The sequence below is a fragment of the Psittacula echo genome (assembly GCF_963264785.1).
Source record: "Psittacula echo genome assembly, chromosome: 1".
Classification (NCBI taxonomy): domain Eukaryota; kingdom Metazoa; phylum Chordata; class Aves; order Psittaciformes; family Psittacidae; genus Psittacula; species Psittacula echo.
Genome location: NC_137735.1, coordinates 68,295,346 through 68,322,349, shown reverse-complemented (window position 1 = coordinate 68,322,349; position 27,004 = coordinate 68,295,346). Strand labels below are relative to the sequence as shown.

Genomic DNA, 27,004 nt, shown 5'->3' with positions numbered 1-27,004 from the left:
ATGTGAGATGCAAGCATCTCATTGCTAGGATTTTTGCCTTGAGGACTCGCCACCTTAACAGGTGAAATACACAAACCAACCCTGGACACTAATGCAAGTAACGCGCTTGCCTTCCAGAACACACACTTCTGGAAGCCCTTCAAGAAGCGGATCCGTTCTCTTCTTTCAGAAAATCTTCATGCAAAGAACAGCTTCATTTGCGTGTCATAATAATAAACAAAATAAGCCAGCCATAAAGGCTAGATTAATATTAGGTTTGGACATGTTGCTATACTATTTAGAGAGCCACAGAGACCAACACACAGCACTCTCACATACATACACAAGCCTTTCCACTAGTTAGAAAGGATTTTCTCCTGCAAAAGATCTGTAGAAAGAACAATGTTCAGACAAGAGGAAAGGGGAGTTAAAACCCAGCCTCCTATATGCTAATAAATAAACTGCTCTATTGCAAGATTCAGATCAAAGGTTTAAAAAGGCAAAATTATGCTACTATTAGAGAATATCAAAATATTACTGTTATCATCACAAGTGGCATATATGCAAAATGCAGTTGCACAGTAATGCCTAGGCAGATAGAGAGCAACACTAAGTCTGCCGACTAAAAGTGAACAATATACCCATTTTAGTTTTCTGTCTAGTCTTTTGGCATCTTTGCATATGGTGCAAAAGCAGAAGCTACCAAAGAATATCACATCTCGTATAGAATATTAAATAATTTCTCCAGATAAGACTGGTGCAACACTAGCTAATTTTAAATCTGCTATGAGTAACACAGTCAAACCTAGTTAGTATGCAAGAAACTTATCTCTTAACACAGAATGCAAAGTTATGATGCAACAGCATGAACAATCCCTGGTTGTCCAGTTTTCAGTATAAAGGTAGTGCATAGATCCAAGTTTCTATTTCAGTTGGCTGAACGGAGAAGGAGCTCCCATTTCACTTTTTCTGGGCAGCCTGGAAAGCTTTCAGTTCCAGCTGGTACCACTCTGGTGCTTCTGGCCCATTCTGCCCAACGGGGTTGTGATCGTATCCGTAAGCCACTGTTAATTCTTCATCCTTCTCCACAGCCCTGATGGTACGGATACACTTGATGGGCCCAAAACGAGGATGAACAAACCTAGACAAAGAATCATAGAATAGTTAGGGTTGGAAAGGACCTTAAGATCATCTAGTTCCAACCCCCCTGCCATGGGCAGGGACACCTCACATGAGACCATATTGCCTGAGGCTCTGTCCAACCTGGCCTTGAACACTGTCAGAGCATTTACCACTTCTCTGGGCATCCTGTTCCAGTGCCTCTCCACCCTGACAGTAAATAACTTCTTCCTTTTAATAATAATAAATACATAATAAATAAAAATAAAACAGGCTAGGGCAGGTAGGCTTAGCTGTCAATCTACAGTCTCCCTTAGCCTCTTTTACAGTTTCAGAAGTCACTCACAGTTCAGAGTAACATCACATAATCTGATCTCATATAAGTAGATTGCCTTGAGTCAACCTTACAATGGCTTCAGTAATAAGGGCAAAAATACTGATATATTAAAGCAGCTTTGCATAGCTCTATTATCTGAAGTTTTTCACCAGTCCTGCCCATAACATTGCTCTTTTGTAATAAATAAATGTTAATCACTTCCACATGCCTTAGGCTTGCAAAGAGAGGTAAACACCTGCATGAAAAATTGCTCATCTTAATTTCCTCAGTGCAGGTTAACTACCAAACAATCATAAAATACTTCTGTAAATCTTTTCCCATCATCCCACAGTAAAAGGAACTGGCTTATTTGAGGAAGGAAAACTGTCTTCTACACGTGTTTCCACAGATCTGTTCATTTATACATTGGCATGAAAATATTTATACCCTTGAGCATATGCATACACCAATGGTTTCCCAGTACACCAACTACAGAGCACCAAGATGCTTATTTTCCGACAGCACATCTGATGGCACTGGTCAAGCATCTGTAGTTCAGCAAATACGGTGCAGTCTTAGCCAAGCTAGGCTCTAGAAAGCTGTGCATTTTAGAGTCAAAAGGCAGCTCCTACAGAGCTTAATGACAAAATAAATAAAGTTGCAAACTTCAAGATGCTCCTCCCTGGTGCAAGTCCCAAGAGGCACCAAACACCTGCCAGACAGTTTCCAACTCAGACCAGGTGAGCAGGAACTCCTTCAGTGCCCAGACCTGTTACTCCCAGCCCCACCGGCTGCTCCTTGTTCAGCTGCCCAGAAACACCCTGTGAGCCCAGACTGCTGGGCTGCAGCTTGCACTCTGAAACACAGACTCAACTTACGGGTCATAGATGCAGTTAGGAGTGAAAGAATGGTTGGCCTTATGCCCCAGTGAGGCACAGTACTTGGCAGCGTGGTTGTAGGGCTCTGGCACGTCTATGACTGTTTCATCATCCAGGGATATTGTATTTCCATTGAGGGACCAGTCTCTGCTGTCTACCTAGTTTGCAAGGCAAAAAATCCAGCATGTGTGGAGGGGTCAACTTTGCCAGCAGTTTGAAAGCAAACATTCAAATACATGCAACTAAGGGTCTTCTTGTATGTAAGTCATTAAAAAAACCTCCACAACCACGACTTGTTATTATATATACACACATAAGTGAACATGCACTTTCTTTCAATTAAACTTCATCATATTAAATCCTAAGGGTGCGAAGAGGGGGTGGGGTGTAAAATCCTACTACAAGATGATGATTTCAGAAGGAGCAATGAAAATTCAGACTGACTTTTTTCTCTCCTTTACCTCCTGGTGCGTAATTCGCACTCCATTGTAAAAGGACATAACTGTACTGGCTTCTGCTGCTATTTTGGAAAATAATCCTTCTCCAGCACTGGAAATGAGAGAGACATCAACGTACACTCTACAAGGGGAAAAGAGCATGGAATTAATGACTGGCTACAGTTTTAATTTTCAATAGGTATTATCACAACACCACTGGCATTAAGACTAATATATTCAATATAATAATAAAACTAATGATAATTCAAACTTCCAAATCTCCTTCTCTTTTCTTTCTTCTGTATGTTCTATTTTGGCAAAATGGAGATTTGGTGGGAAGTGGGGGCTGCCTTTATTTATTAGTTTGAGATTTATTTTTCTTCAAGTGCCAATCTACTATCACTCCTGATGGCTTTCCTTCATGGCTTCAGCTCAGGAATGCTCTCAATAACACACCAGAAGCCCAGAGGTCACCACTAAGATGAGGTTGCTGGTGTGTACATGTACACATGAGCAAGAGTTTTCAAGGTGAAGCCCTAGATCTTCAAGCACTTGATGCAAATGAATGTCAGCATTTTACTAATCGCTTATTTAGATATTTCAGAGCATCAGCAAAAAACTGGTATCTACAGAGCAAGACCTCTTGAAAGTCTAGGTAAAAAGTGGAATAGCCACAGAAGAGGCATCACTGACTATGATGGGACAACTGCTGAGGAATGCATTTTGACATTACAGGGCTGTCACAAACAGCATCTCGCTTTCCTCCAGCTGGATGATTTACTTTTGCCACTCTGCTACATCTGTAGGGAGGGGAGAAAACTTTGTACAACACATGCCACCCAAGTGAGACACATCAAATTCAGCATGCTGCAACCCACAGCTACCTACACATCTAGGAAATAGAGAACAATGCAGATTTTCTCCAAGAATGCTGCAGATGTGGGCTATTAGTGGAGTCCAGGACTTGGCTGAACATGTCTTTGGAATGCTAAGAAATTATCTGAGCTGAATCTCTTAAAAAATATTGCAATTTTCCTGTGTGAACCAGGAAGAAATTTAATCAAGTCAAACGCTGACTGACATGCAGAAAGGGGCTACATTTCACAAACCCTCACACACACTCTTTTAGATTTTAAATGAGAAAAGGTTTGCAAAATTAGTCCCTAAATATGTAACAGCAAGGAAATATAGACAGTATTTAAAAAGGGGAGTAGAAAAAGAAGCCTACCTCTCTGACTCATAAGGATCAGGAAGAAGTGCATTTGTAGAAATGCAGGATGAAGTAGATTTGTCAAAACTGTATACTGGACCTAAAAAAACCACACCAGAAATCAACAAAGGAAATAAACTAATTGGCAGTACAGAAAGTACAGTAACCCTTAACTTAATCAAGACATTCAAAAATTAAGTTTTAATGACTGCAAGAAAAAACTGTTATGCTTAAAAAAAAAAAAAAAAAAAAAGCATTAAACAGAACTGCACCCGTGCAGGGGCTTCAGTGAGATACTGTTTCTGAGTATTTTTTCCCCTTAAAACACTAGAGTAGCATTTATCACAAAAGGTTTATACATACGTTCTTCAAACTACCAACTTGTAAAGGAAGACTGGACAGTCTTCCAAAACTGACTCACCCATAGTCTGCAATTAAAACTAAAAAGCAACATTTAAAAGGTGTATTCAACAACGCATTAATGATAAAAAACTTTGGACTATTTAAAATAAGAAATATATTTTCTAGTTCAAATCCTGAAGATGCTTCAGACAGAAGATAATGTTCAGTAATCACAAAGTACACTTGTTACAGTCATTTATTTCCTGGCATTAATAAGCAACTCAGTGGTACAGCTCTAATTATATCCTTACATCCCTCTCCAATCAACTGCCAAAGGACTATTTGGGAGATAGGTTAAGATGCAGGTGGAAATAAGACAACGAAAATAACCCAAACCAGAATATTACAAAGCTTGATAAAAGGCCATTGCCCCTGGTGTCCAAGATCTGTTCTGGCTGAAGGCAGCTTCCCCCATAGTGTAACCAAATCCTGTTTGCAAAGCACAACTATATCCTCTCAGAAGACTTAAGTTAAATTTAGACTTGCTGTCAGAACTGATTTAAAAAAATAGCCACGTGCATTCGTTTCTCAACACCTTTTCAATGAGTTTTATGTTCTTATTTCATATTAAGTGAGACAATCATTGCTGACAAAACAGGAAATGTGTTAGCCTGGTCCCTGTTTCTTACTCATGGCCCTGTCTACAACTTAACCCACTCACCTCCAAGACATCACATACACCTCAGAGCAACAGAACTACTCCAAACCAGCACTACCCTGGGGAAGGGGCACTGGCTGCACAGGCTGAAGGCACCACTCCAACCATTTCGTAGCCACTTCCTATCACCAGGACTAGAAAGACTGAAGGGTGCAGGTGAATCAGACTGTTACACAACTGAATCTAGTTCACTAATTCAAATCCCTGTGTCCTTTCAGCCACATAATACAGATGCCAGAATGTTTACAGTGCCAACACTCACTTGCACAAACCCAACTGACAGAGCTACAACCAAACCACAGCCTCCCTCTCCACTTGTAGTTATTTTACTAACAAAACAAAGCCTGTAACTGTGCCAGCATTAAGATGGTTAAGCAGGTTTTCCTGCTGGCACAGATGGCAGTGGTGTGTGTGACAAGCAGGACTGCACACATGAGCATGCGAGAGGAGGGTTATGAAAAGCAGGTCAGCAGCACCACCACATGGGTCACTTCCTGTCTCTTCCCAGAGCAAAGGGATGGCTCCATGTGCCTTTCTGTCCAACTTGATAATTCAGGAAAAAGGGCTTCTCACTAATAGACTTACTATCTCATCGCAGCCAGCCTTCGAAGTCTCTAATGGGGAACAAGACAGAAACCAAGCTGTTTGCAGCAAGCTGTTTGCCCTCTGGTAGTGAGAATACAGATTTCTGTGTTAGCTGAACTTACCGCCTGGTACTACTTCAAACTGAGGTTTCCCATCCTCTAGAGATGTCAGAGTTGCCAGTTTTGCTTCTATCATTTCTCCATCTATGAACCTTCCAGAATAAGCAGTCTTTCCATCAGGGTACACATAGGCTATTTTCTCTCCAGTCATCTCCCCTTCTTCATTCACTTCTCCCACAAGGCTGCCTCCATCCTGAAAGCATGGGCAAGAAAGAAAAGGCAGAGCATGTAGTTATACTTTACTATCTTCAATAGACAGAAAAGATTTTTCCCAACCTTTTAAAGCAACAATCTAAGCTACAGTAAGTTCAGAAGTGAGATCATGAAAATGAGTGAGAAACAGACACATGAAGAAGCTGGGTAAAGTCATCCCAGTCAGGATAAAACTGATAAAAGAAATGAACTATGTTTTCTACATTGTCAGAAAGAGGTAAAAAACAAAGTCTTTCCTTCCATGTGACACCAATACTGAGTCCCAATTAGCAACATTTTTATGGGAATAGTTAGTGAACTAAGGCTACACACAAACTTTGAGTTTTCTTAGTATGATACTGTGCTGTAGGAAAGAAAAACAAACTAAACCACTGCCTTGCTCACTGCTAATTCATAGTACATCAAGAGGATGAGCCTGCTTAAAAATAAATAAAAAGACTTGCTGGATGGCTGGAGAGTTTCTCTGTCCCAGCATCCTCCCACTGTATCAGCTCAGAACAACTGTTTGCTGAATGCCATCATCAACAACAAAAGCAACACTTTTCCTCTCTGAGGTTTACACATTTCAGCCCTGGGCTTTGCCATCTGTGATATGCCTGCAACTCCAGTCAGGTCTATTTACAGAACTGCAGAATGAGATGCATAGATTAGCACAGGTCTAATGATTTCAGGTGTTTATTTCAGTACGGACAAGGAAACATATTCAGTAATGCCCTTGAGCAAAAGCAGCAGGTGTGATGTGGAAACAGACTGATTTAGATCCAGATCACTGCACACAGACTTCATTTCAGAGTGGCACCATTTTGTTCATCTCCAAGGATAAAAGAGATTAAAATATACTATAGTAAAGAACAGTGAACCTTAAGTTTGGGTAAAAATTTGTATAGATAGCATTATGCACAGAACCATGCATAAACAACTGCTTCCATGGCAAGAAGAGTTTTGAAACACCTTGTATTCTTCAGTCTGGCAAGATGATAATGACTAACCTCTAAATAACTACATTTCCAGAAGGTACAGCAACACTTTGTCAGCTGGAAGATGAAACAGAAGACACATACCTGAAGGGTCAGTTGCGTGTATTTTATACAGTAGTACTGAAAATGTGCCACTTGTCTGTCAGCATACACCAAGCATTTGTTGATTCTAACACATGCTTAATGGCAATAGTGAAAAACATTAAATAAAATGAACAGCCACTAGTGAGCACTTGAAATGAGTCTGCAACTGAAGTACGTGCAATACGGGTTTTGACTAACAGCTTAATTTAATTACATGCAGATGTTTCTCCCTCCTCAGCATAAGGTAAAGATTGGAAGGTTCAACTCTGGAGTGCAGCACGAGGCTGAATAGAAAACAATTTTTATTTTTTTTTAATTTAAATAACCCCCCCCTGAAGGCCAGCACAACCATTATTGCCCTAATTAGCATGGGTATAAAAGCACATCAAAATATTCTGCAGTGTTGTCCAGAGGAACATCCAAGTGTTTGCCAAGAAGCAGAAGCATTAAACTCTGGCTTGCTTAGTGTGCAAATCACTTGTCTGCATTCGAGTCAGAGGCACAGCTCTCAACTAGTTACCACTTGTTGGGCAAAGCCAGACTTCACAACATATCCTGCAGAAACAGCGTCCCCTCCTAGTTAAGTAACAGCAGCAAGTTACAATAGCTTGCACGGCTCCCATGCTTCTCACCTGCAGTCAGCACCACAAAGTGCACAATCACCAAACCAGCCTTCCCAAGAACATACACAAATGCACTTCCAAGGGGCTGGGTTCCCTGGAAGATGGAAATAGTGAAGGCATCTCACAGCCTTGCCAAGTCCTGTGTACTGGGACACTGAAAAGCTTTAACTGTATGTTGGAATATCCAAAATCAGATCTTCCACCCAGATTTTTGTGGGCTGACTTTTGTATACCTGGGTCACGGTGGACATTTGTTTCAGCTGGGGAGAAGAGAAAGACACATAATAGTACTATTCCGCGATAAAGACAGCAGGTGGTCAGGCTTACCGGGTAATAAATCCAACACACTCCATGTCGAATGTTGTCTTTGTACTGCCCTTTGAATATGAGCCGCCCATCACTGTCATACTCTTGGGCTGGTCCATTCAACTCTCCATCCACATATGTGCCATGAAGGACCACTCCATCCTCATAAGTGTAGATGCCTTGGCCTTGCAGGGCATCATCAATATAGTACCCTTCCAAGGTGCTGGTAAAGAGAGAAAGAGAACAGCAGTGGAAGAGTATTCACCTAAGAGATGAACTCAAAGCCTCAACACAAGGCACAGCCCAACCCTACTCCTTTCCTTGTTATTCTGCATATTACTGGTACAGAGAGGCATGAGGGAAAACCTTCATGAAAATCAGGTCCTAGGAGGAGGTAACTGCTCATGCCTGGTTTGCTATGGCTGGGTACCTACAACATCCAGGCTCAGCAGCGGCTGCCCAGGCTCCCTCACTGGAGCACCACTTCCAGCATCTCTCCTCCGTCACCCCCAGGCATCCCCCCCAGGCATCACTATTCTGATTTCTGTCTGAAAGTCTGCTGTGTTTGCTAGTTCCAACCAAATTTGAGGGGGAGAAGGGGAACTAGAATAGGAAAGTAAACCTGACTTCTCTGGAAAGCCAAGATGAAAAACAGAAGCTTGCTTCTGCAGAACTCCAAAGGCAGAAAACAAATTACACTGTCATTTCACCAGGGTGCGCTGCACGGGCACAGCATCATTCATCTAAATCGCATTGCCCAGCTCTTTTTATAGGCTGGGGAAGCAAATTACAGCAGCAAATGGATGCTCATGGTCAAGGACGAAATTCTTGCTCGAGTGGGCTACTCTCACGTTAGTAAGTTCTACCTCCTACATTTGGATCTTTACTGACATCTCTCTGGTGAGATGAAATTGAATAACCACAGAGGTGGACCACAACAGAGCACAAATTGCAACCTGCTACAAGCTCAGTGTTAAGCTCCCTAGCAATACAGCTAGCAACGATCTGTACCAGATTTGCTAAAAGCACTATCATTTTTCATGTATTTCTATTAAAATGGAACACAGCCTGTCAAACAGAACTAGCGCTGCACCGGGATTTGAACAAAGGAACATTTCACTTCAGTTTTGTCTTGCAAACCCTGTAGAAGCGGCACAATGATATCTTACAATCTGCTTTGCTTCCTTTCTTAAAAGGAGTGCTGAGAGAAACTACAGAGAAGGAAAGCATAACTGTAAAAGAGGATCTACTCAGTTATTTCTTTCTCAGGTTAGAACTAGCATAAAGAAATACAAGCTGTTTAGCTTTTACCCTAGCACATTTAGCTAACAGCCAGCTGCAGTACACATACCTTCACTCCGTCATTCTTTTTCTACATCTAAGGTATAAGCCCAAACAGTGTCTTGGACTACATGAAAATCTGTTTTGAGAAGTTTTGTAAAACATGTAGAGTCAAGAGCTGCAGAAAGCATGTTTTCTCAGAAGTAACTTTATGGTTTCTAAAGCGTCACACACTGTTTTTACATAACTTTGGCAGGCTGGCTGAGGTGTCCCTGAGAGAAGACACTAAGGTAAAAGCCTTGATGCAAACCAGACGCAGAGCAGGAAGGGGCAGAAAAGCTGTTTTACTTCTCAGTAGGATGAATTTCTTGATCCAAGCTGTTACAGAGCTGCACAGACAGCTACAGCACCACACAGCACGGGGAGGGAGCTGAGCAGATGAGGGAACCACAAGAAATCTGTGCACTTCCTCAACTATAAATGACACCACTTTCTCTTCTAGTTTATCACAGATCACCAGATTTGAATTTTGTTGTAGCTGGCAACACACACAGAGTCTACACGCAGGATTACTCTTTAAAAGAAGCAGCCACCCCCAGTTTATGTAATGAAACAGACCAAAAAAAGCCTCTTCTTGTTAACTTCAACTAATACCATTAAAGGTAACAAGTCAATAAATTACAACAGTGCTTCAGCACTGGGAAAAGTATCTTTTCTTTTCCTGTAACTCAGATTTCTAGGCTTTGGTTCTTTGTATTAAGCTCCAAACAATGTCCAAAAGATCTTTCTACTCTCATATAACGTAATGAAATCAAAAGAAAGACATCTAAAGAAAGAATGCCACGTCTTATAACCCTGCCTAAAAGCTCAGATTGTCTAATACTTTCACACTTTTCACGGGTTTTGAGTTGCTTGCACCCTGCTCCCCCCTTCTTTCTCTCTCCTTTCAAGCTCTCAAGGTATGGTATCTGCAGACAGACACAGTACTTGCAGCTAAGACCTGACTGGCACAAGAAGGAATAAATAGCTTGTCTGTCTTGCACAAACAAAATCTTGTTAATACAGACCCTGAGCTAGCCCATATTTCTCCAGTTTGTTTCTCAGGTTATCATACTCATGATAATGTGAAACTTGACTTCAGTAAAACTTTCAGGTGTACTGTCTTCCCATCATCCACCAGGCCTGGTGGGAATCCAGGATATCCATTACCTAAAAGATAAACTAGTTATAAGGGGCAAGGTAGGGGAAGAGAATACTTACAGAAATATCCCTCCAGGCATTAAGTTACATCGACAGACTGTAACCCATTCATCCCTCACTCCCCCATCTCCAACCTTCCCTTTATATGGGAATATGGAAAACTCTTTCTTAAAAATAACACTGTTCTCTGTGTTCAGGGAAATTCCACTTTACAAGAGTCTCTGGTTAAGGGAGAACAGCAGCTGCAGCTCTGCGCCAAACACGGCTCTCACGCTCACAGTTATTGCGCAAAGTGTTTTGTAAGTGCACTTCAGCAAGCGTTAACACCAATGAGAGCTCAAGTGCACAATCCAGAACAGGGAGTGTGCCAGAGGTGAAATGTCTCTCTGAAGGGATATGTTGGCTTTTGTTGCATTTTTGAAGGGGGAGGAAAAAATAAGTGATATTTCATTCCAGGTTTCCACTCCCTTAAATAATCAACAGGAAAGGGGCAGCTATTCCAGTAAAAGGAAGAGTTTTCACTGAGACAAACAAAGCAGCCAGACAGCCAGTCCTATTTCTCAACACCCAGAAAATGAGAACGCTTACGCTGCTGCCAGTCCAGTGTCTGACAGAACTCAGCTACTCTCAAACAACAGACCTACTGCAGTTCAGCTGTCAGCCTTTACAAGCAGCCTGTGAGGGTTACTTACTGCGAAACTAGCTTACTGCACTGAAGCACACAATACCGCAAGGGAGAGATGTTTTGAGAAATTCCGAGGATTCATTTCTGCATAAACACTTAGCCTTGCCCATGGCACAGTTAATGGAAACAGCACGTTCTGCTTTGTGCCAGGTCATTCTTCCAGCAGCACGTCATGACACCTGAATCATCCACGTCAAAGAGCAACTGACTCCTGCTAGCCGGACATAGCTGGGGAAATCACATCTTTAATAACTACTTACTGCTCAGCTAAGGCTGCTTTAGCTGAATTAAAATAAGCTTAGGGCAGTTTATAAAAATACGCCATTACCCAAAACCACATCACAGACTATTCTTGTGTACTTTCATCCTGCTAGTTCCCGAAGCCGTACAGTAGCCAACTGTTCCATTTTTTAAGGGTTATGAAAATAAAGAGGGAAATAAAAAAAGAAGAATTGGCAACACTGAGGAAGTACAGAAAAGGCTCGGCAGCAATCTGAGTTTTCCCACAGAGCACTGCCTGTACCCTGGATTACATGGAGGAGCAGCCCTACAAACAAAATAGTGGGTCAGTTTCTCTGACTGTACAACCAACAACTGCTCTGCTGAGATCATCAACAAGCACAGAAGCATTATGTACATGTGTCCATAGAGATGCTGACTGCCAGCTTGAAAAAAAAAAGCCCATTTTAGAGAGGTCAGCTGCTGTACCGATTTTCAGTTACTCACAGATTTAATAAGCCTGTTACCACAACAGTGGGGATTTTTCTTCATCTAAGCTTGGAGGCCTGGTCAGTTTCTGCATAACTGAGTAAATATCTTTGTCATGAAAAAAAATCCTCAATCGACAGAATGAAGCAATTGCAAAGGCAAGTACAGACAAGGAGCTGACTCACTGAGACAGCACAATAACTCTGCTCCTGCTCAGAAGTTCTCAGAGCAGGAGGAGAGTAGACCCAGCACGACTGTCAGTTTAAGGGCTGCTATTCATAGTGCCACCGACAGCTGCAAAACCATCACGAATTGTGTCATTTTATACATCTGCTGCTGCTCCTTTGGAGGAAGTTCTGAGCAACCGTAGAGACAAACCCTGCAGTTGGGGGGAGATGTATAAGGCGTTCATAATGATGAAGACCTGAGAAGAAAACACATGCATAGGCACAGACTAGCCCAATTTCACTGTCACAATTCCCAGCAAAGAGAGGGGAAATTATAGGGGCTTTTTTTGAAAATAAATCAGGCCACAAGCAACTTGCAGAAGATTAGGTAGAGCTGGGCACAAACCCGTGCTTAACTCGGTCCTTTAACCACTAAACAATTCCCCTGTCCGAGCAGAAGGTAAGCCTCTGTCAAGGCCCTCTGTCTGTGTGCAAGGTCTGGTAGAGGGAGATCCCAGTCCAGTTGCAGTCTCTGTATAAGGCTATAAGACAAACAAACAATTCCACCTGCAGTTATGGAGCTGAACTTTGCAGTCCAAGTCGTTGTCAGCATGGTTTCCAATAGCTCTGACAACCTCCCAAGTTCTTACAGTCTAATTGGTTCGTAACTTTATAGTGCTAAAAGAGCTCACACTGATGCATTCTCCCACCAGGAAACAACTCCAGGCTTCACCTTACATACAAAGCCCCCAAGGCCACAGAGGTATGGCTACAGCAGCAGCAGACAAAACTTTCCAGCTACAGCTTTTAACGAGAAAGCTTATCCAGAAACTCAGCAGCATATAATCAGTGCAGATTAGTTTTGTACCACCGCAAGCAGGAGGCAGAATATAGAAGAAAAATTGAAGAGTCTGTGTCTACCTTCCATCAAAAAAGAAGAACTTGCCGCGGCCATTCTTTTCTCCATGCACAAAGTTTCCTTCAAACCTGTCTGTCGATGAATAAGTCACTGTACAGAATCCATGTGGCAACCCATCATCATCTAGATGCCCTGAAATAAAATCCAGACAAAGAACAAAAGAACACATTAAACATTATATAAAACTACAAACCTCTTCTGATTATGTGGATTCTTGAAATGCAGTAGCTCCCCAGTACAAAACAGTAATCTGCAACTAAACATTCTGTTATGAACATAGATCAGAGATTCAGTATAGCTGAAGTCTGTACTTGTATAATATGTTTTGCTTGAAAAATAAAAAGGATCAGGATAAAATAAAAGGGATGAGACAGGAGAGGGAACAAAATAAGCAGCAAGACATGTTTCTAAAAGATACAAGGTTCACACTGTTCTAACTTGTGTTAATCTAAGTCTTCAAAAATATAGTAATTCTTTATTTAAAATATGTATATCCTGGTGAGAACAGAATAGATTTAGACTTCAATCCACTGAGTAAGGAAAGGTATGGGGTTTTTTTCTTTTGATAAGTACACACCTTACCACATGGGTGTGACACCTCATAGCCATATCCATGGGAATTTAAAGAAATAAAAGCATGTCATATCTTATAATACTATGCCCTTGTAATGTTAGCCAACTTGCTATCTTGTATTTTAAATGCTGCTCTCCAGTGCCTTTCTGATGTGTCCACATTATAAACCCCCATCCCATTCCCTTTCCTAGCCGTATCAGTTTTCCTCATTACGGCTGTTCCACACGGAGAAAGCAGAACGGAAACACCGTGGATCCTCATCTGCACAGGTCTCTATTTTACAGAATACAACTGGCCAACTCTGATTAAGTTAAAGCATAATAAGGCTCTTACTGCATCTCTATTTGCTTCTTCTAAGCCAAAAGAAAAGGAAATTAGAGTGTTTTAAACAACTGCTATTGTCTGGTTAACCTGTGTGAACTTCGAGTCCTTAGCACCGCATTAACAGAACATTTCTCTGACTGCAGAATGAAGATGCTCAAGCTCAGCAGGGCTGCTCTCAGCACAGCGATACACCAGGTGCGGGTGTAACAAGCTCTCATTGTGACATTTTAGCAGGTATAAATTTTGCATGAAAACTGATGAATAACTAAGAGCTAGTGTATATTTATGTTCTTCCACGTTTCTAAATAAAAATCAGCCTTTCATCCCCTGAGTCTCCGGGTGTGGCATACAAACCCTATCAGAGATGAGAGGCAGCACACACATCCACTTCTACAGGCTCTGGTTCAAGCTCTTCCCTGACCAAATTTACCCTAAACTGAAAAAGTTCAACACACATACTGAAAGGAAGAAATGAACTCCAGTGCGTGTGGACGCAATCCCAGTCCAGGCTGATGTAGGCACTAAGAGGCACTTCAGTATTATCAAACCTCGAGTTCTATGCCCAGAAAGAAAACAAGCTGTGCAGACAACAGTGGGAAAAGCCAGACACCCATGTGGCTCTACAAGTCCATCTACTCCTGCCCTGATTGCAACAGGTTCACAGGGTTCTGGAGGGACAACGGTATCTAGACGGCACACACATGCCCCTGTCTTCTCACATTACCATAAGCTACTGCTTCCTTGGGATGCTTCACAGCCCCTCAGGGACATCACAGACAGGGCAGGATAAGGATGTGGGGCAGCATCTGGTTAAGTCCTTTCCTATGAGGCACACGACCTGCCCCAGCTTTTCATACCAGAATGGTTGACAGAAGAATGCCACATAGCACAGGATACTCTGTCAGGATATATTTCCAAGCTTTTGTCTATTTCAAAGTAAACTTTCATTAGAAAAGAAAAGAAAAAGAGGAAGACACAAAGAGAGGAACTGAAAAAAAAGAAAAAAAAAAAAAAAAAAAAGAGCCAAGTGAATGTTCCCCAAAGTAACCACCTAAGGCCGTGCAGGTTTATTACCCATCTCCTGCACTTGTTACATTGAGTATGTACACCCAGAAAGGAGGTGTACAGTAGAAAATAATGCTAAGATACCTGAATTAATCCAAGATCCCTTCCTCCACCCTTCTCATGCATGCTGCCAAAGGTATCACACCTGCTCTGGCACTTGCCTAGCACCCTCTGCAAGTAACGCCAGTCAATCCTTCCCTTTGCGGTTCCTGTGCTGGTCTGAGAGGCTGACCCTGTGCTCCACCTGCATGGCAGAGCTGACATTCCCCTCTTGGGGCAGCAACCCACCTTGCTTCCATCTCAGAAAACAGCACTCTGCTCTTAAACTTAGTTCCCAGTCCATGTTATATTGAAAACAGTTAAAAGTTTAAAAAGCTAACAAAACCAGTCAGACACTGCTTACTGTCCAAAACATCACAGAAGTTAAGAGAATAAACAGGGGGAGCAAAAGTGTGTGTGTGTGAAGCTACATCACTAAAGGCTTTTAATAACTTTGAAGATGAACCCTTTACAATAGAACAGGCAGCACACTGCCCTTTCCAAAAAGAAGGCAGATTTTTTTCCCCCTCCCTTTCAGTCAGGGCACCCCTTCTTATAGAAGGGAAAAGTTTTAGCAGTTATATCAATTTAACAAAAAGGTCAGTGAAATTTCTAATTTGGACACCTCCTTCACAACAAAGCCAACTATGTCAACATCGACAGTTTTAATTAAAGGTTTCAATTTTATCAGTATGGGAAGGGCAAAACAAACCCTAAACAATACAGTATCAGTTTTCCCCGCACTAGAGGAGCAGAACTTTATAAAACATTTGGATTAAAAGAAATATGCTGACAGTGTTGGTAAATTATGCTATTAAAAACAAACACATAAAAACAAACAAATGAAAACAACAACCAAACAACAAAGCCCCTTGCAACTTTGTTCTCTGATTATTGGCTTATTGAGTTTTGCCAGGGTTTTGCTGGAATGCAAAGCCCAACACAAAAGCTGCCATGCTTATACACAGCACGCGTGTCAGGGCTTTTGCATGGCAGGATACGGACTATCCCAGAGATTTAAATGGTAAGCTTTGATCCGATGGCCTCTATACAGAGTCTTAATCTCAGCCATAGCACAAAGAATCCAATTCTTCTAATATGTGAGAGACTGTCTCCTAGTGAAAAAAAAATATCCCTCACCCCAACAAAACAAGAGACATTCAGTCTCTCAGTCAATGGAGGGGCAGGAGGAAGGCAATTTCAAGTTTGATTGCATAGAAGCAACTTTTCCTACATGGATGAAGCCTCAGGCTCTAATTCTGTTTCAGAAGAAGTCAATGGAAAAAACCCCCTCATTATTTCAGTGGGAGCACAGCAGAGTGTTCAACTTCCCTTTGTTGCCTCTCTCCTCCATTTGTGAAAACAAACCCAAAATGTCTAAACATTTTAAAGTTATTGTAAAACCCCAATTTTGTTACTTCTCTAAGAGTCTCTCAAGAGCTCATCTTAAGCTCAGACCATGAGATTTTCAAGAAAAGGAATTACACTAATAGCAGCTAGTTCACAATGCAGCATGATGGGGCCACTTAGCAGAACCCAAAGATAAAAGCCCTTTACTGTCAGTGTTATTACTACTTCGCAGAAAACAGTATGCATCATCAACAAAAGATTCTGGCCACAAAGCTGCAAGATTGATATTTCATGAATAATAACAATAAACCAACCTCCCCCCTACAGAAGAAAACCCCAAACATGCTGATTTCTTTCCTATTTCCAACTTCCTCTTGGTGAGTGCAAAAACACCCAACCATCCTGTTCACCCCGAAACAGCACTCTGTTTCTGTATCACTCAGAAGAACAGGTACTTTCATACACACTGACGGATAACATGCTTTAAAAACTCATTTCCTTGGCCTGCAGAAATGCTACACAAATCCACAAAATGGCAGAATGCTTTACCTGTGATATGAGGATCAAAATTACGACTCTGCCCAAGATACAACTGTAATCCACAGATCTACGGAGTAGAGCGGATAGGAAGGAGAAAAGACACATCTATGCGGGCATAGGGCATGCCCTATCCAAAGCACCCTCGTTTGAAGGATCTCACTCCCCTCACAACCATGTTTTACACAAGACTTCTCTTTGGCTCTGTTACCACATTCCTAGACAATAAATCCAGATCCTAGCAGCAGCTGCTTAGCTCACATCTGTTGTTAGACTAAGCTGCCGTGCCCGATGTCGTCTTTGGAGAAATGTGCTTTGAGGCCTAATCCTCCTGCCACAAGATACAAACAGCCACTAACAGACAACGAGAATTACCGGCATCTCATCACAGGCAAATCCTTACTTTGTGTGCTCAACCCCAAGAGCTGAAAATCCAGGGCTCCTCTTTCCAGCAGGACCATGTGTGCCCTATGATGAACCTCTGGGGAGCAAGTGCCTTCAGGTACAGCTGGCACACACCTTCTTGCAGGGCTGCAGGAGGAGACCCGTCTCTCACTCCTAGGTGCAGCACGGGAGGAGCTGCAACCCAGGGTACCAAGGTTTCCATTAGGAATGCCTTCCAGAGGCGTGTGCCTCTCTTAAAACTCTTCAAGGGTGGGTTCTTTACTCATGGAAGGTTAGCCCTTACAAAAGGGAGTGTATACTGCTTGTGAGCCTGCTCACTCCAATACGGGTGACTCAACTCCCAGCTCTGCTGCCCATGAATATTGACCACAGTTGCTTTCTCCAGTTGCTTTTTGTTTTCCCTTTCCACAAAGGTGGCTGTTACCCCTCACTTCCAGCACACTCATCAAGGTCGGGTTTGCCCTGACGCACCAACCACCCTTGGGGGAGCGAGCTTTGCTCCGGCGGGAAGGGTTCCTCTGCCACAAGCCTCGCCACCACCGCTCTGGAGGACGTGGCTCCCCGCGGCAGCGCCCGCAGCCCGCATGGCCACTCGCGGCCGGCTCCTGGCTCGGCAGGGACGGAGCAGCACGGCCGCGGTACAAGCCCAGGGGCAGCGCGGGTGAACGGCGCGACCGATCAGGCACCGGCCGCGGACTGCACGTGGGCACAGCACCGACGGCTACAACCCATTTTGAAATAATCTTTAATCGTTTCGGGTTTTTCCCGCATGCAGCGCGGATCAAACGTCACCACCGGCTGCCGGAGCCGCACGCCCGGGCCATCAGTGAGGCCAAAGCAGCAGCCCGGTACCGGTGCCATACGCGGCCCCCCGCCACGGCGCTGCCCCTCACCGCGCACGTGTCCCGGTATGACCGGCGGCGGCCCGGCAGCGCGGCCGTTGCATAAGCCCGCTGATGTCATGCGCTGCCGCCGGCCCCGGGCGCCCCCATCCCTCACCCGGTACTGCCCGGCGCCCGCGGAGCAGCCTCTCTCCCCCTTCCCACGCCCGCCAGTGCCGGCAGCTCCCCCCGCCCAGCTCCCCGGTGCAGGTACCTTCCACGGTCTCCTCCAGCGTTTCCTCGTCGCTGTCCATGGCAGCGGCGAACAACGGCGGCAACAGCGGGCGGGGCCGCAGCCGCGGTAACGCGGGCGGGCGGGCGGGCGGGAGGGCGCGCGCGCGCGCCGCCCCGCCTCTCCCCCCGGCCCTGCCCCCCTGAGGGAGGGGCCGCCCCGTAGCCCCGCCCCACTCCGGGCAGGGCTGAAGCGAGGCGCGCCGAGAGGGTGGGTATGGCCGAGCGGCAGGGCACGGGGCGCTCGAGGTGGAGGTCCCCCGCCTCGCAACAAAATGGCGGCGGGTGAGGAGGCACCTCAAAGCCACCGCCAGTAGGAGCGGTTTGTCCTCCGCCGCAAGCACACGGTGCTGAAGCGAGTATACGAGGAGGTGGTTAAATTCCTGCTGAGGAATGTCCCTAACGTGGCACAAAGCAGCGCAGGCGGCAGGAAAATACCCACCCAGGGTACTCAGTGTTGTACAGGTCTAGCAGCACCTTCGGCTTCCGGCTGCTTCAGACCTGCGTTTCCTCAGTTCACCTCATGAAGTAAACCTCCCTAGGGACTCCTAACAACCAACACGGCACCGCTTCTCCCTCTCCACACCAAGAACCGCTGTTGCTGGCTGCTCTTGACAGGCACTGAGGGATTTAACTGCCAAAACACACAGGCTGTTGGGTTTCAGCTTTGCAGAGGGAGGGTGACAACCCCCAGCAGTGGGTGCAGTTCGTGAGCTCTCACCCAGGGCACCCGAAGATGGTGCTGTGCCACCATACACCTCAGCGCACTGTGGGGACCTCACTCTCCACCGCAGCTTGACAATACACAACGAATCACCTTAAAGGACAGTCAGAATGTTTCTAGGTCTTCCAGCTGGCTGTCTTGGCAGCATAGGATGTATCCTGCTGGAGATGACCCAGACAGTCGGGGGCTGGAGCTTGTTCTCTGTGAGGTGAGAATGAGGGAGTAGGGCTTGTTCAGCCTGGAGAGGAGATGGCTTCAGGGGGTCCCAGCAGCAGCCCACCAGCACTTGCAGCAATGCTACTGAGCAAGCAGGCTACTCATAGTGGTGGGAGGACAAGAGAAAATGAGCGTTACTGAAAACAGGAGAAACTTGTTCCCCATGAGGACAGCTGAGCAGTGCAGTAGACTGCCCAGAGAGGTTCTGTAGTCTCCATCCTCAAGGTGTTTAAAGACTGACCAGATAAAGCCTGAGCAGCCTGAACAAGCCTCAGGGCCGACCCTGCCATAAGCAGCAGGTTGGAGCAGAGACCTCCTGGGGTCCAGTCCCACTTGAAGGACTTGGTGAATCTACGTGAAGTCAGCCCCGTGCTGCAAGGCAGTGCTGCTGAACTCAGGGACAGCATCACACCAGGAAAACAGGACAGCTACAGCTTCGTGAAACCAAATAATTAGATATGTCTGCAGAAAGAGAGTTTGGAAATCTTTAAACAGGAGGATAATGAGGTTAGTATTTGACCTAATTGACATGAGAACTGATAAAATATTAATCTCGAGCTTTGGAGGGGACTTGAGATGTACGGAAAGCTTAAGCAGAACAGAAGGGCTTGCTTCTGTATCATAGGTGATAAATTTAATTAAAGGACAGTCCAGGATAGGGGATCTGTGGTTTAAAGCCCATATACTTAAAACAATTCAGATATCAACCCACCAAAAAGGAAACTGAGGCATAAGAACAAGACATAGTCGTTGTTTTCCTTAGATCTTGCAGGGTTACTGTGCTCAAGCACAGTAACATTGTACCTGAGCACAACAGAAACTCTTATACAATTTATCTGTTTTGTTTCACTGAGTAGAGATTATTTGATATTCAGTGCATAGTGTTGGGGTTACCAAAGACACGGTGCTTAAGCTATTAACAGATCTGGTGAGCAGAAGGGAGGCAAGGCTATGAGCTCTAACACAGTAGGTACCCTTTTCAGTAGGGGTGAACGAGTGTTCAGCAAGTACAACAGGAAGCAAGGATATGGGTGCTGCTGTGACCTGCACACACAAATCAGTGCAGATCAACAGGACCTGCAGAAGCTCACCAGGATGTGAGACAGCAGTGTTCATACTAAAAGCACACCCTCTTCCCCCTACCTTTTGCCCAAAATCACACAGTAAAAATGCTAAGGTTACAAGTTCTCCAAATGTAAGAAATACCTGTCCAACTGCAGTGTGCACTGCTCTGTGTACCAGCTCTTCTCCTGCCTTTAACTGAATAACATACTCTTTTTTTCCAGAGGGCATGTGCCTTGCTGTATGATTACAGTGCTGCCTTTTGCCCTGTTCATTCCAGATGCAGCCTCAGACCTTGCTTTTTCTATTTACTATCCCCCACTGCATACAAGGGTAATGCTTCCGAGAGCTTCTGCTCTTCTAACTCCATGGCACCCATCTTCCTCCTATGGTACTTAACTTATTTTTGCAGCACAGTGATGGCATTAGGCATGCTATGTAGGAGAAATGTATACATTTATACAGTATACATATACAGTATACATATACAGTAGGAGAAATGAAAGACTCAGGCTGAAACTATTAAAGTGTCTGGTAAATATCAAGTACCGAATTGTTGTCAAGATTTCTTAGCATTACACAGCATTTCACAAAAGTGGGGAAAAACTGAACATCAAACTAGAAAAAACTCAACTCAGATTCATTACCCACAACTAGGCTGCTGCATGAGAGTTCAGCCATCTGCTGAGCTATTCCCGAGTGACCCTTGTGTAGCAGAAAACAAGTGGCAATCAGCTGTGCACAGTTTGGTTCAGCCAATTTGCCCACCACAGGAAGATTCCCAAGCACATGCTTAGTAGGCTGCAGTGTTTAGGGGTCTCATCAGTTTAGATTTCACCTGTATTGACAGACTGCAGAGTTACATCTAGGCTGGTGTTCAGCTTTCCTAACTGTCTAAACAGACAGGCAGACATGTTGGGACTCACAGTATGTCTTCACATCTTTAAGCATTGTTCATTTTTTCTCCAGCTCCTAGGAAATAGAATCGTAGAATCATAGAATAGTTAGGGTTGGAAAGGACCTTAAGATCATCTAGTTCCAACCCCCCTGCCATGGGCAGGGACACCTCACATTAAACCATGCCACCCAAGGCTTCGTCCAACCTGGCCTTGAACACCACCAGGGATGGAGCATTCACAACTTCCCTGGGCAACCCATTCCAGTGCCTCACCACCCTAACAGTAAAGAATTTCTTCCTTATATCCAATCTAAACTTCCTCTGTTTAAATTTTAACCCGTTACCCCTTGTCCTGTCACTACAGTCCCTAATGAAGAGTCCATCCCCAGCATCCCTAGAGGCCCCCTTCAGATACTGGAAGGCTGCTATGAGGTCTCCACGCAGCCTTCTCTTCTCCAGGCTGAAGAGCCCCAACTTTTACAGCCTGTCTTCATATGGGAAGTGCTCCAGTTCCCTGATCATCCTCATGGCCCTCCTCCGGACTTGTGCAACAGCTCCATGTCCTTTCTATGTTGACGACACCAGAACTGCACGCAATACTGCAAGTGAGGTCTCACGAGAGCAGAGGAGAGGGGCGGGATCACCTCCTTTGACCTGCTGGTCACACTCCTTTTGATGCAGCCCAGGATACAGTTGGCTTTCTGGGCTGCGAGCGCACACTGAAGCCGGCTCATGTTCATTTTCTCATCGACCAACACCCCCAAGTCCTTCTCTGCAGGGCTGCTCTGAACCTCTTCTTTGCTCAACCTGTAGCTGTGCCTGGGATTGCTCCGACCCAGGTGTAGGACCTTGCCCTTGTCATGGTTAAACTTCATAAGGTTGGCATCAGCCCACCTCTCAAGCGTGTCGAGGTCCCTCTGGATGGCATTCCTTCCCTCCAGTGTATCAACTGAACCACACAGCTTGGTGTCATCGGCAAACTTGCTGAGGGCGCACTCAATCCCACTGTCCATGTCACCGACAAAGATGTTGAACAAGGCCGGTTCCAACACCGATCCCTGAGGGACACCACTCTGGTGTTACTGGTCTCCAGCTGGACATCGAGCCTTTGACCACAACCCTTTGCGTGCGGCCATCCAGCCAGTTCTTTATCCACTGAGTGGTCCACCCATCAAATTGATGTCTCTCCAATTTAGAGAGAAGGATGTCGTGTGGGACAGTGTCGAACGCTTTGCACAAGTCCAGGTAGATGACGCCAACTGCTCTGCCCCTGTCCATCAGTTCCATAGCCCCATCATAGAAGGCCACCAAATTGGTCAGGCAGGATTTCCCCTTAGTGAAGCCATGCTGGCTGTCACCAAGCACCTTGTTGTTTTTCATGTGCCTTAGCATGCCTTCCAGGAGAATCTGCTCCAAGAGTTTGCCAGGCACAAAGGTGAGACTGACTGGTCTGTAGTTCCCTGGGTCATCCATTTTCCCCTTCTTGAAAATGGGGGTTATATTTCCCTTCTTCCAGTCATCGGGAACTTCACCTGACTGCCATGATTTTTCAAATATGATGGCCAGTGGCTTAGCAACTTCATTCGCCAGCTCCTTCAGGACCCGCAAATGGATTTCATCAGGTCCCATGGACTTGTGTACGTTCAGGTTCTTAAGATGGTCTCGAACCAGATCCTCTCTTACAGTGGGCCTAAGGTCTTCATTCTCACAGTCCCTGCGTCTGCCTTCCAAGGCTTGGGTGGTGTGGTCAGAGCACTTGCCAGTGAAGACCGAGGCAAAGAAGTCATTTAGATCCTCAGCCTTCTCCAAATCCAGGGTAGCCAGTTCTGATAGCTTCTGGGATGGCCCACATTGTCCCTAGTCTCTCTTTTGTTTGCAATGTAACTACAGAATCCCTTCCTGTTGTCTTTCACATTGCTAGCCAAGTTCAATTCTAACTGGGCCTTGGCTTTCCTAACCTGGTCCTTAGCCTCCCGGACAACATCCCTGTATCCTTCCCAGGCCGCCTGTCCTTGCTTCCACCTTTTATAAGCCCCTTTTTTCCTCTGAATTTTCTTCAGCAGCTCCTTATCCACCCAAGGAGGTCTCCTGGCCCTCTTATTGCACTTCCTTCTAGTTGGGATGCAACACTCCCGCGCTTGTGGTAGGTGATCCTTGAATACCAACCAACAGTCTTGGGCCCCCCTGCCTTCTAGGGCTATATCCCATGGAACCTTATGAAGCAGGTTCCTGAAGAGGTCGAAGTCTGCTCTCTTGAAGTCCAGGGCAGTGAGCTTGCTGCACGCTCTTCTCACTGTCCTGAGGATCTCAAATTCGACCATCTCATGATCGCTGCAACCAAGGCTGCCCTGGAGCATCACATTTCCAACCAGCCCTTCCCTGTTGGTGAGCACGAGGTCAAGCATGGCACCTCTCCTTGTCGGCTCCTCTATTATTTGCACAAAGAAGTTGTCTTCCACACAATCGAGGAACCTCCTGGATTGCTTGTGCCGGGCCGTACCGTCGCTTCAACAGGTATCACGGTGGTTGAAGTCCCCCATGAGAAGAAGGGCCTGTGAGCGTGAGGCTGTTCCTATCTGTCTGCAGAGTGCTTCATCCGCAGATTCCTCTTGATCAGGTGGTCTGTAACAGATCCCCACAGTAATGTCTCCCATCGCTGTTCTCCCTTTAACCCTGACCCACAAACTCTCTATTGACTGCTCACCTGCCCCCAGACAGAGTTCCATACTCTCCAGCCTATCCCTAACATAAATAGCAACGCCCCCTCCCCACCTGCCGGGCCTGTCTTTTATAAAGAGCCTGTAACCTTCCATTCCAACACTCCAGTCGTAGGAGCCATCCCACCATGTTTCTGTGATGCCTACTATATCATACCCCCGTAGACGTGCACACGTCTCTAATTCCTCTTGTTTGTTCCCTATGCTACGGGCGTTTGTATAGAGGCATCTGAGCGGAGCTCCAAATGAAGCCGGCTCATTGGCTGGAGCGGCTGGAATACCTCTGCATTGCTCCGAGCATTTATTATAGGTGCTGGCAACTGACTGGGTGTGTTGGGATGGAACAATGCCCCCCTCCCCCAACACATCTAGTTTAAAGCATCCTTGACCAGCCTGGCAAGCCTCCTACCAAAACCACTCTTCCCCTTTGTTGTCAGACCAGCTCCATCAGATCCCAGTAGACCTGGCCTACTAACTTGGGTCCTGTGTTCAAGACACCCAAACCCCTGACTATGCCACCACCCTTTTAACCATTTATTAACCTGGCCAATCCTCCTAGCCTTTTTCAGGTCCTCCCCTGTATCCTGGAGAATTGATGAGAAGACTGTCTGAGCTCCAGAGCCCCTAACCACCTCTCCCACGGCTCTGTAGTCCTTCTCTATGTTCTCCAGGCTACTGCTATCTATATCATTAGCACCCACATGGATCACTAGAAGTGGGTAACAGTCAGTGGGACTTACTAGAGCAGGCAGCCTCTGCAACATCCCTGATCCCTGCCCCTGGTAGGCAACACACCTCCCTTGAGACTGGGTCAGGCTGACAGATGGGTGCCTCTGTCCCTTTCAGAGTCCCCTACTGCTACGACCCGCCGCTTTTTCTTGGCAGCACCAGTAGTGATCTTCCTTAGCAGTGCCTCAGCTGGTTGTTTCTGGGGCGAGTGTGTTTCCTTATCAGTCCCCTGCAAGACAGCAAAGCGGTTCTGGGTGGGGACAACAGATTTAGGAGGAAGCCCCTTGCTTTTAATGGTCTTCTTCCTCCTTTTTTTGTTGCTGTTCCCCAGCTTCCTGGGTTAACGGCCTCCTTCTTTCCTCCATGAACTTCAGGGGACGCTTGAGGCCCCTGCACAGTTTGGGCCTGGAGCAAGCAGTCCTGCTTCCTCTCAGCTTCCCTGACATCTTTTAGTCTATTGACAGTGTCCCGCAGCTCAGGCACCTGCTGCAGGAGGACCTCCACCAGGGAGCACTGGGTGCAGCCCTGCCCATTGTGCACCGTTCCTTCATGAGACCAGTGCAGGCACTCTCTACGCTCTCAGCTCTGTGCTGCAGCCTCCCCTCTCATCGGCTCTGTCTGGGTGCCTACGCTGGCCACCGCCGGGGCAGCCAGAGCAGAGCTGCCAGAGTGGGCCCTGGTCATGGCGAGTGCTCACCATCCCACTTGCCTGCCCACGCAAACTGCCTCGATCCACCCTGGTTGCTGCGCTCCTGGTCACTCGCGCTCCCTGGGGCAGGTTTTTAACCAGTCAGGGCTGGTGCCGCTCCTCCTGGCTCCACCCCCTGTGAGTCAGCTGCTCACATCAGCTGAGCTGCTGGCTCCTGGGAAAGTCCTGTCGAGGACTTGAGGCTCCCTCAGTGGCTCTTGCTGCTCTGAGTTGAGGCTCCTGGACGCTGAGCTTCCCTCCGCTCACATGTTGAAGGCATCCTCTCTCGAGCTACTCACCTCAGCAATTGACCCCACCTCAGCAATTGGCCCTCACCTCAGCAACTGACCCAGTCATTCAGTTGGTTTTCTTTGGATACTGTTATGATGTCTACATATCTCCTAGACTTTAATATGCAGCTCTGTGAAGCAGGGAAGAATAATCTCCAATGGGCTGACAGGTCCTAGCAGCACATACAGGCTTAGTGATTTCCCAAAGATCAAGCAGCTTTGTGGCAGAGCAGCGATAGTTATAACTGGGGCTTTCCAGAAGAGATAGGTCCAAGCAGACATCCCTGCTTGTTGCTTTTTGAGGCACTTCCATGTCACTTAGGGTCACTGCTTCAGGAAATCTGAAATCACAGGATCCCATCAAAACTCGCCAATCAACCAGTATTAAGCTGCTCCTTCCCAGGGCTCAGCAGATGCCAGAACATACTCTCTGAAACATAACATTATTTAAAAAAATTTGGATTTTTCCCAAAGAAACATCTGCCTGATAAAAATTGTCAGGGTACCAGCGATGAGGGAATACCATGTTGGGAGGACAGGCTCATAAAACACTTTCAAAAAAGACTCCTCAAAATCACATTGAATTGACACCCACTAGTCCTGAAAAGCTTAGTATCAGGCAACATTTTTCCTTGAGTCTAAATGGCAGAGCTCATTGCTGCAGAAAACTTGCTGGTTATCATCCAGAGAAACAGAATATTTTCAAAATCTCATTGAAGCTTTTGGTAGTTATTTTCTTCCTAAAAAATGCAGCCTAATCATTGCTTTTTTTTAACTGAAAAACAGAAAAAGCAAGTGAAAAAATTTGCTTTAGAATTTTTTCTCTTCCACTTTAATACACGTTAAACTGAATCGTGCGCGTGCAGTTCTACTCATGGTCTTTTTGAGACCTCTTCACTAATCGGGCTGTGAGCATCATGACACATGCTGGTTAGCTTGCCATAACAAGACTCCATGTGACATGAGCGAAAGATGGGGCTCAGGGCACCCCAAGGGGACTCAAGTGACCAGGGGAGAACAGGCCTTGTGCCCCTAACAGGAATACCCTGTCCCTCATGGTCTGAGTGGTGGGTTACCACAGTGCCCTCTGTGACCAGCCCTTTGTGACGTGCCCTTCGTGACCCACCATGGTGCCCTTAGTGACGTTCTCTTTGTGACCCACCATGGTGCTCTTAGTGACGTGCCCTTTATGACCTACCATGGTGCCCTCAGTGACGTCCCCTTTCTGACCCACCGTGGTGCCCTTTGTGACGTGCCCTGTGTGACGTGCCCTTGGTGACCCCCCAGGCCACTGTATAAAAGGCAACGGGTCATACCCCTCATGCCAGTGTCCGGCACAACAGTGATGGGACAGAGCGGGAGCGCAAGGCTGGCGCAGATCCCTGAGCACAGCCCACGTTGTTCCCCG

General features: G+C 45.7%; 1 protein-coding gene across 2 annotated transcripts; it reads right to left on the bottom strand.

The window, feature by feature from the left end:
* Positions 1-845: 845 nt before the first annotated feature.
* On the bottom strand, positions 846-18,342 carry SETD7 (SET domain containing 7, histone lysine methyltransferase). 2 transcript variants are annotated; one of them, XM_080613508.1, is made up of 8 exons: positions 18,256-18,342; positions 12,869-12,998; positions 7,928-8,129; positions 5,707-5,896; positions 3,958-4,039; positions 2,754-2,871; positions 2,293-2,450; positions 846-1,120 (listed from the first exon to the last, which is right to left on the bottom strand). In XM_080613508.1, the coding sequence occupies exons 1-8, from the start codon at positions 18,293-18,295 to the stop codon at positions 940-942; spliced, it is 1,101 nt and encodes a 366-aa protein (XP_080469634.1). In that variant the 5' UTR covers positions 18,296-18,342; the 3' UTR covers positions 846-939. The 2 variants fall into 2 exon arrangements, with proteins under 2 accessions (XP_080469634.1, XP_080469633.1); XM_080613507.1 differs by lacking the exons at positions 2,293-2,450; positions 2,754-2,871; positions 3,958-4,039 and having other exon boundaries at positions 984-1,120.
* Positions 18,343-27,004: the final 8,662 nt, after the last annotated feature.